At 46.3% G+C, this 9,197-nt stretch overlaps 1 protein-coding gene across 1 annotated transcript in view; it reads left to right on the forward strand.

The window, feature by feature from the left end:
- Nucleotides 1-8,694, forward strand: part of LOC308298494 (transmembrane protein 151B-like) — a gene marked incomplete at both ends in the record, with an annotated part of 39,571 nt that extends 30,877 nt beyond the window's left edge. The window contains 3 exons of the mRNA XM_080742109.1: nt 3,433-3,572; nt 5,061-5,100; nt 7,378-8,694. Coding sequence (XP_080598235.1) covers nt 3,433-3,572; nt 5,061-5,100; nt 7,378-8,694 — 1,497 coding nt within the window. The remainder of the gene's footprint in view (nt 1-3,432; nt 3,573-5,060; nt 5,101-7,377) is intronic.
- Between the last annotated feature and the right edge of the window lie 503 nt (nt 8,695-9,197).

Raw genomic sequence — 9,197 nt, forward strand, 5'->3', positions numbered from 1 at the left:
TCAACCTCCAAGGTGATGGTCTTGCCAGTGAGGGTCTTGACGAAGATCTGCATTCCTCCCCTCAGACGAAGCACAAGATGGAGGGTGGATTCTTTCTGGATGTTGTAGTCAGAAAGGGTGCGTCCATCTTCCAGTTGCTTGCCAGCGAAGATCAGCCTCTGCTGGTCAGGGGGAATTCCTTCTTTGTCTTGGATCTTGGCTTTGACATTCTCAATGTTATCACTTGCCTCAACCTCCAAGGTGATGGTCTTGCCAGTGAGGGTCTTGACAAAGATCTGCATTCCTCCCCTTAGACGAAGCACAAGATGGAGGGTGGATTCTTTCTGGATGTTGTAGTCAGAAAGGGTGCGTCCGTCTTCCAGTTGCTTGCCAGCGAAGATTAGCCTCTGCTGGTCAGGGGGAATTCCTTCCTTGTCTTGGATCTTGGCTTTTACATTCTCGATGTTATCACTTGGCTCAACTTCAAGGGTGATGGTCTTGCCAGTGAGGGTCTTGACAAAGATCTGCATGTTTCCAAAATATGAGTTGCTGTCTGTATACCTTTATCTTAGTTTCTTAGCTTTCCACTTCCTTCCAACTAACACAATGCAAACTGCACTGAATTCATGAACATACCCTCTCTTTATATTGACAGTGATGTCACAGTTCTGTCATATTTCTGTCATAATTCTGACCTTGCACTGTGATTGGCTCTCTTAGATTTGTTTTTCCTTTATATACATACATACACAGCTGCATGAGCCCCACATTTCATGGCAATACTCATTGTACCCGAGTACTTGGTGCATACCATATAGTTGCATATGATCTAGGGTGGGGACCGTAAATCCCCAGCCATTCATTTCAATGAAGGTGCTCACCTGCACTCTCTCGGGTCCTTCACAACACAGAACACACACGTCGAGTTTGAAGACTATTGTTTGCACTGTTCTCGAGATGTGCAAAGGACAGATACGCACACACACCTACAGACACTGAGATTTCCACAATTTATAGTTAGTTAGTTAGTTAGATAGATAGATAGATACCTTTATTATCCCAAGGGGGGAAATCAGTCTTCCAGAGGCAGTACAGCAGTTTAAGGTTTACAAAGTTAGAGAAGTATGAAAAGAAAAAAAGTACTGGTGTGTTCAGTAAAAAGAGCAAGGCCAGTCAACGCTCATAAGTGTCACGCTCACAACATGAATAGCAATACTTAAAGCACAACTTATCAATGCATTGCCAAATAGGGTTGGGAACCGGAACTGGTTCTTTCGGGTACCCGGTTCAGAAATTGAAGAACCGGAGACGGTTCCATCATATTTTTATGACCGGTTCCTATAACGGTTCCTGGATGTTCTCATGAGCGTTCATTTGGCCCAGCTGTGTGCATTGCAAGTGACTTTAGTGTGGTGACGTCTCGCTACACGTGTGAGTGAGGTGGATACGCCCACTCAGAGCAGGCTCTACGTCCGCTGATCTATAGGATCAGAATGCTAGCGTCCTTCGAGTGAGACAGAGCTAGCGTTAGCACGGCAGCATAACTCCTCACAAGTGTGGTTGCAATTTATGAGAGGAAAGTGCATGAAATCTCAGAAAAACTGTACCAGTGACTCTGTAGCCGCTTCACTTTCTTCAGTAGACTAGCTAGCTGCTACTAAGTAACCACAGAACGCAATGTCCATTTCACTCGGCTTGTACTGCTGCTGTTCATGGTGTTCCAACTTCCATATGGCGGATGCGACGTTTGTCTGAGGTTTTATGAATAACTAGAACTAGCAACAGTCAGCAAGTCACTCCTTTCACGCTGGTAGCAGCTGGGAGGATGATAACGAAAGACTAGCCGATCTACAAGCTCACAACGTGTCATGTGAGGCGTGTTGTGAGCTTGTAGATCTGCTATTCATCGTGCCGTTAAATAACTCCACTGTTGAATGTCCACCCTTAACCATGCATTCCATTATATTGTTATTGTGGTTAAGTTTAAATAATAATACAAGTTGTAGCTTTAGTAATCACGGAATCACTTTATTATTATAATAATGAGAAGAAAAAATACATCTATCTGTATCTATCTATCATCAGAGAGAGTGTTTTAATGTGCTGGAGACATAGGTGCAGAACAAGCAGATATGCTCATTTTCTTGCAAAAGAACCGTTAGAAGTTGGACTCCTGTCATGACTGAGTCATGATCTCAGTTTCTCAGCCTAAATATCAGACAGCCTAAATGTGCAACCCTGACAGTGAAGTGTGTTGTCCATTTAAAGATCTGCCTACCTCAGTCATATGCCTACCTCAGTCATAATTGTAATGTGCAATAATTAAAATAAAGCTGCATTTGTCTTCTTGCATTTGTGTTTATGTACTTGTATATTATAAGTATAAGTAAGTCATCAGAAAATACAAAAAATTATATATTTGGAACCGTGCCTCCCCTAAGTAACAAGAAATCTTGTGAAATAAAATGTTGTCAACCAATCATCAAGGATGATGATACACGAAAGAAGAAGAATAGGAACCGGTCTTACCCGGAATCGATAAGAGGGAACTGAAAAAGAATCGGGATCGGTTAAATCCAAACGGGTCCCAACCCTAGAGCCAAACAAGTGTTCATAACATCAATGCCATGTCAAACACAAGCAATACCACTAACACAACCCAATAGTGCAGAGCCAAACAAAAAGTGTCCATTGGTCAGTTCCCCAAAAAAATCAAAAAAACAACAAAGGTTGACACAGCAAGAGACGCCGCATAAATTAATATATAGTGCAGTGCCTGGAGATGGTCAGCATGCTTGGAGACCAGTCTATAACCTCATCTGCTGTATGACATCAGTACCCATTATCAGAGTACTTGCTTGGACACCAGTCTATGACATCAATTTAATGCTGTTTCTGCAGCTGGAGGAAGGAAAAGGGACCTGGATGAACACTGCACCTCATCTTTTTCTCCATATATGACTTTAAAAGGGATACAGGTAGACAGACAGACAGACAGACACAGAGGTCTCTCTATACTGTATGGGCCAAAAGGGATACAAACAAACAGACGGTTAAAACAGGTAGTATGACAACGTATAGCGGGCACAGGTCTAGTCACACTAATTTGAAATACCCCATTTCATAATCATTTCTTATCGATAGGTCACATAGGTAGGTAGCTAGGTAGGTCACTGTCGGGCAGAAAACTCGTACCTCCAAGTTTCAAATGTGTATGTTTTTTCATAAATTAAAGCTGTGCTTCATCATGCTGCACAAAACTAGTGAAAATAGCAGACCTACAAGATCGTAGATCGGCTATTTTTACTACTTTAAATCACTTTTAAAACGACCAATACAAAACAAACGCTTTTTGGTTTCCACCCGACAACAATCGATATATACTGACGTCTTTCTTTAACTTTACCTCTCTATCTTTGTCTTACCTCCCCCTTCCCCCTTTGGTCCACACAGGTCTACCACGAGCGGGTCAACACCCACGCCTCCAGCTCAGAGTTCGACTACGCCCGCTACGGTGTCAAAGACGTCTCCAAGGAGCTGCTGGACCTGCAGCGGCACCCCGCCGTCCGCCTCCGCTTCACCAAGTGTTTCAGGTTAGACAGAATGAGTCATGACAAAGAGCAAGTTCAGTCAGGAAACGCAGTTGCTGCCTCCATGCTTCCGTTCTCAACCAGGACTCCCTCTTTCCCTGGTGTTTCGCCCAGGTGGGCGTGGTTTTATGCCTAACCTAACCATTTTTACTATAATTATTATCCCACGATTTCTGTAAGCCATTGTTTTCACCCGGTGTCCAATTGTCTTTATGTAATCCTGGGCGCTACACGCCCTCTGCCAACCTGGGAGAGCAACAGACCTCATGCTTCCTTCTATGCAAGCTGCTTCTTTTAACCTGACATGGGTGAAACCTAACCTCAAAAACACACTCACCTGGGCAAAACACCTGGGAAAGAGGAAATCTCATCCTCAACCGATCATATTCTCACTTTACTAATAGAGCAAGGGTTCCCAAACATTTTGGGCTGCAATTCCCCCAAAATAATCATATTTGAACTTGAAGCACGGGCTTCCATTGACTCCAATGCATTCCACCGAACTTCCGGCTGCAGCTTGGCACCCATGGTGAGACGAATCTGCCGGTTGGAATTGCGTGATAGCGAAAATTATGTTGGTGTCCTATCCTCTATCTTTGGATCAGGAAACTGAATGGGAATGTCCAGTTGCTGACTCTGTGCTTCTGTTGTCGACTAATCACATTTTCACTTTACTAATAAGCACCCTGTTTCAGAGGTTTTCATTGTTCATTCCTTGCTTGCTGCTTCCTTGCTTGTTGTCTGTGCTGTTACTTTTGTTTTCTATCTCTGCTGCTGCTGTTCATTAGATTGCTGCTCTAACCCCTCACCACCCCAGACCCCTATGTGGTAGGATTGATGTAGTACAAATATTTTAATTCAATTCATGAGTTGTCCTGACTGAAGCAGACGTTAGTCACCATTTTTTTTTAATCAAGCACAGACCATAATGATGGCTCATGCATGTACAGTATGTGATTTGTTCACTTTGAACAAGGAAGCATGAGATGACATGGTGGTGGTGAAGGTTGTCCTTGGGTGGAGAGTCATGTGTTTTGCTAGGAAAAAAATTGAAAATGAAATGTTGGTAACTTGGATGACATGCACAGAGGGTGAAGTACCCTTTAGAACAGACATCCCCATTTAATGTGCTTTCTAGCAGAAGGTGTAGGTAATATAGTGAGATCAGATGGGTTGCATCATAGATAACTGCACCCACAGGACCTCCATGATGATGATGATGATGATGATGATGATTAGGAACCTCGTCCTCAGAATGTAGTTAACAATATCAGTTTTGTAATGTAGATGACAGTTCCGTATCTGTGGATGTCCTGTGTGTGTGTGTGTGTGTGTGTGTGTGTGTGTGTGTGTGTGTGTGTGAGAGAGAAGGTCCAGGGTGACCTACGCGTACATGTGTACAGTACATCAATACGTATAGTGAGTGCACGGCAAGATAAGATAATAATATAAAATAGTCAATAATAGCCAGTAATGTCCTCTCTTCTTCAGCTTCTCCAGTGCACGTGCTGAGGCTGCATACCTCACCCAGGTAAGTCATGTTAATCACTTTACCCATTATTTTATGCTTTAAAGGGATATTTCACTTTAAAAAAAACTTTGGTCATTTTATCGTCTTCTCAGGCTTTTGTGAACATCCTGGACAGATTTTAATTTGCTTGATTCAATACCGGTATTTAGATATTTGATATTCATTTTATTAGAATTTACTGTAGATTTTATTAGACCTTCCTATACAAACTCCATTTTAACCATGATAGATGTGATTTCGATAACTTTTTTGAAGCGGTGAAAACCGCTTCCTATGAGTGGCTTTGTGTGTATCACGCCCATATATGGTCATTTTAGTCCAGAATGAACAGGCTTTTTCAAAAACAGAATGTCCGTTTAATTACCATATATGGTGATCTCAGTCCAGAATGAACAGGGTTTTTCAAAAACACAATGCAGTTTTTGAAAAGGTGTGATGCTATATTTGATAGCAATCCTTGCTACAGAGTGTCTGTTCAGGTTCTAGGGGTCTCCCTGTCTCTCCAGCTCTTTGATAAGCAGAACATAAATGTTCAAGCGGGTTGCCAATTTTATCCAATTAGGAGAGAGTACCCATTTATGAGCTTCAATTGTATAGTGGTCATTTATTTATGTCATCACTTCCAATCTCACTTATCCTGAATGATGAATTGAATATGATGATTGAATAACATTGGTATCCCAACATGAAAATGTATTTTCTGTTTCTTAAAGAGGTGGAGACACCCTGGTTACATAACAAACACAGCATTTTTTTTGTCTTTTTTAAGAAAAAATAAATCACTTGCTGAACCTTAAAGCTATAATATGTAACTTTTTTAATAAAAGTAAAACAAATCTTAAAATTGTCCTAATTAAAATCTCTAAAGTTTTAGAACACCCACTCTGTTCATTTCAGCTCCCAAAGCCTTTTCTTTATATGTGTTCTACTGAGCCCTGGTGGCCGTGACCGGGGCTGTTTTTCCCGGCAAAATTATGTCATATGCATCATTCTGTACACGTGTCTCCCTACCGGCCAATCAAAGCCCAGATCATACACTGCCGAGCTCTTCAGGAAATACACTGCAGTGTTTACAATGGGCTAGGAGTCTAGCATGTATCTCCCCAACCGAGGCTCGTAGAGGGACACGAAAGACCTCTATGGATAGGTCTCGGCGAGGCGAGGCGGACGCGGTGGTCTGAAGGCCCGGTCCGCGGCGAAAAACGGCCGAAAAACGGCCGAAAAAAGCAGACGCGACCGCGGTTTGCTATAACGCTACCGACCACTAGTTGAGCAACTTACACAGTATAGCTTTAACGAATTTTACACTGAGAAACTCTGTTATTTTGTTCCAATATACTGTATTTTCTCTTCACATGCTGTCTTGGCGGTCTGTCTCAGGTGCTGTAGATTAGTCTTTTGATAACTCTGCACCTCCCGCACAAGGACATCAGTTTGCTCTTGGTCTTGGGAGACAATATGCCTTTCTTCCTTTCCCCTCATTACCAGTGTGCCCTTGCACTGCACCTCTTATAAAGCAATAAGCCCCAAGAGGCCTTGGTTTACAGTGATTTTAGAACATCTAAGGGGTTTGTTAGACACAACATGCAGCAGAGTGCCTAATCCCTCTTACTGACTTTACTTATGCCTATAGCCCAAGGCCACACACAAGTGCTCTCCAGGCATCCCAGTCCTGGCCCACTTTCTCCAGCTGTCCCCATCTCTGGCCAGATCTCTTCACATCTGCATCCAGGTCATGCCGGCAGTTGTTTCTGGGTCTGCCCCTCTTCCTTTTCCCTTGTGGGTTCCAGAACAGGGCACATCTTGTGATATTAGGTGCAGGCTAGCCTTGAAAGAAAGAAAAGCTTGGGTAAAGCCCCCACTAACAGTGGCTCAGCCACTGTGGTTCATCACAAGTCGCTGCCGCCAAGTGCCGTAGTGCAGAAGGGTTCACATACAAATTTATTTTAATTGTAATTTTGTGCATATAAAATATATGTAGCCGTTTGGATATCTTGTTTTACAATAATATCGTTCATGTGAACTGGTTATCTGAAAATGTTTTTGTTCATGGAAATTCACAACAAAGTCAAACTTTATTTTTTAACGTGTTTTGTGCTGTAATCTGACGTGACAACAGATTTAAATGTGGCTCAGCCAATCATAATCAAGGACTGGAGCTGCTGATAGTAAGTTACTAGAGTAACTATATTATAGGTCCTTCCCCTCCTCTTTCTCTCCTTCATGAGATGACTTGTTTTACTCACTTCTGCTATTTGTTCTCTCTCTCTCCCCCAGCGGGCGCGTTTCTTCGGCGAGAACGAGGGGCTGGACGACTACATGGAGGCGCGGGAGGGAATGCACCTGAAGAACGTGGACTTCCGGGAGCACATCCTGGCGTTCCCGGACCCCGCCCGCCAGCCCTGGTACTCCCGGCACAGGGTGTTCTGGCTGGCCTCGGCCTTCCTCCTGTCCTGGCCGCTGCGCGTGGTGGCCGAGTACCGCACGGCATACGTGCACTACCACGTGGAGAAGCTGTTCGGGGAGGACGAGGAGAGCGGTGGCGGTGGTGGTGGCGGCGGTGGAGGAGGTGGCGGGGTGACAGGAGGAGGGAGGGGAGAGGGGACGGACGGAGCGACGGAGAACGGCCTCCACAGTGTCGGGGTGGGAGCGAACGGCACTAGCTACCGTGCCATCTCGCGGGTCAACACGGTGGACATGACAGAGCTGGAGTGGCACATCCGCTGCAACCAGCAGATGGTGCCCAGCTACTCGGAGGCGCTCCTCATGGACTTGGACTCGAACGGCGGAGTGGGCTCCAACGCCACCACCACCACCACGCCCATCTCCGGACCCCCCGGCACGGGCGTGGCCGTGCCGCCGCTGGCCCTGCCCGTGGTCTTCAACTCGGCGTACCTCCTCCAGAGCTGCCCGCGCTGCCGCAGGACCACGTCCAGCTCCAGCCTGCCCACCAGGCTGCGGGCGCCCTCGGGGACCACGGCGCTGCTCAACGCCACCGTGGCCGGGATGCGGGCGGCCGCAGTGGCGGCAGGGCACGGAGGAGGAGTAGGCGTAGCAACCGCAGTAGGAGGGGGAGTAGGTGGCGTAGGAGGAGTAGGGGGCGGACGGCTGGTGCTGAGCCGAAGCGGGTTCTCCCTGGGGAGGCTCGGAGGCGGGCGCCCCACTAGCCTATTTCACTCTCGGAGCATGGGGGGAGGACTGGGAGGGAGAGCAGAGGAGGGAGGAGGAGGAGGAGGAGGAGGAGGAGGAGGAGGCAGCGGCGGCACTTCAAGCGGAGGTAGTGGCGGCGGAGGGGGCGGCTTCCTAGGCTTAGGGTCGAGAGCGGACGATGAGGAGAGCAGGGGAGTGCTGGAGGGAGACGGGGACGAGGACGAAGACGCACAGGAGGAGGAGGAGGCGGCGAGGAGGAGGGAAGAAAGTGGAGGAGGGCGGGAGGACAGGAGTGAGGACGCAGAGCAGAGCGGAGGCGGTGGGAGCGGGGATGTCAGCGAGGGGAGGGACACGGAGAGGCCTCCGCCCTACCAGGATGCCTTCTTCTTCCCCGTGCTGATCGTGCACGGAGAGGAGAGCTGCCACGCCGGAGACGACATGTGATGCGATGGACGGAGCGGTTACACAAAAAAGAAACCAACGTAAAAACGAGTTATGAAGGACAAGAAGGGAACAAAGTGTGTACAGAGGATGGAAGGGAGAGTGGAGAGAAGGGACAGAGAAGCATCACGGGAGAGAACGTGACATCACTGATGATGGGGGAAAAAATAAATGGACAAAAAAAGACTGGAACAGTGTGACTTAAAAACTAAAACTGTGGTTGAGAGAGAGGAAGAAAACAAAGCATGGTCGGACGTGGGATCATGCAGAACAAGTATAGAAGTGTGAAAAGCACAGAGCGAGGAAAGATAAGAGAGGATGAGAAGCGAGTAAACAAGGGAGAGGGGAGAAGACTGAGTATAGAAGAATGGGAGAGCGTGCTGGTAGTGAGATGAAAAGAGACAGGAGTCTGTTTAAATAAATAGCTGAGAAACACTAGGATTAAAAGATGATAGATCGAATAAAGATTTCGCACGCTGTGTATGTTTGGGTACGTGAGTGAGGGA

This window comes from Nannobrachium achirus (assembly GCF_963921795.1).
Source record: "Nannobrachium achirus genome assembly, chromosome: 14".
NCBI lineage: Eukaryota > Metazoa > Chordata > Actinopteri > Myctophiformes > Myctophidae > Nannobrachium > Nannobrachium achirus.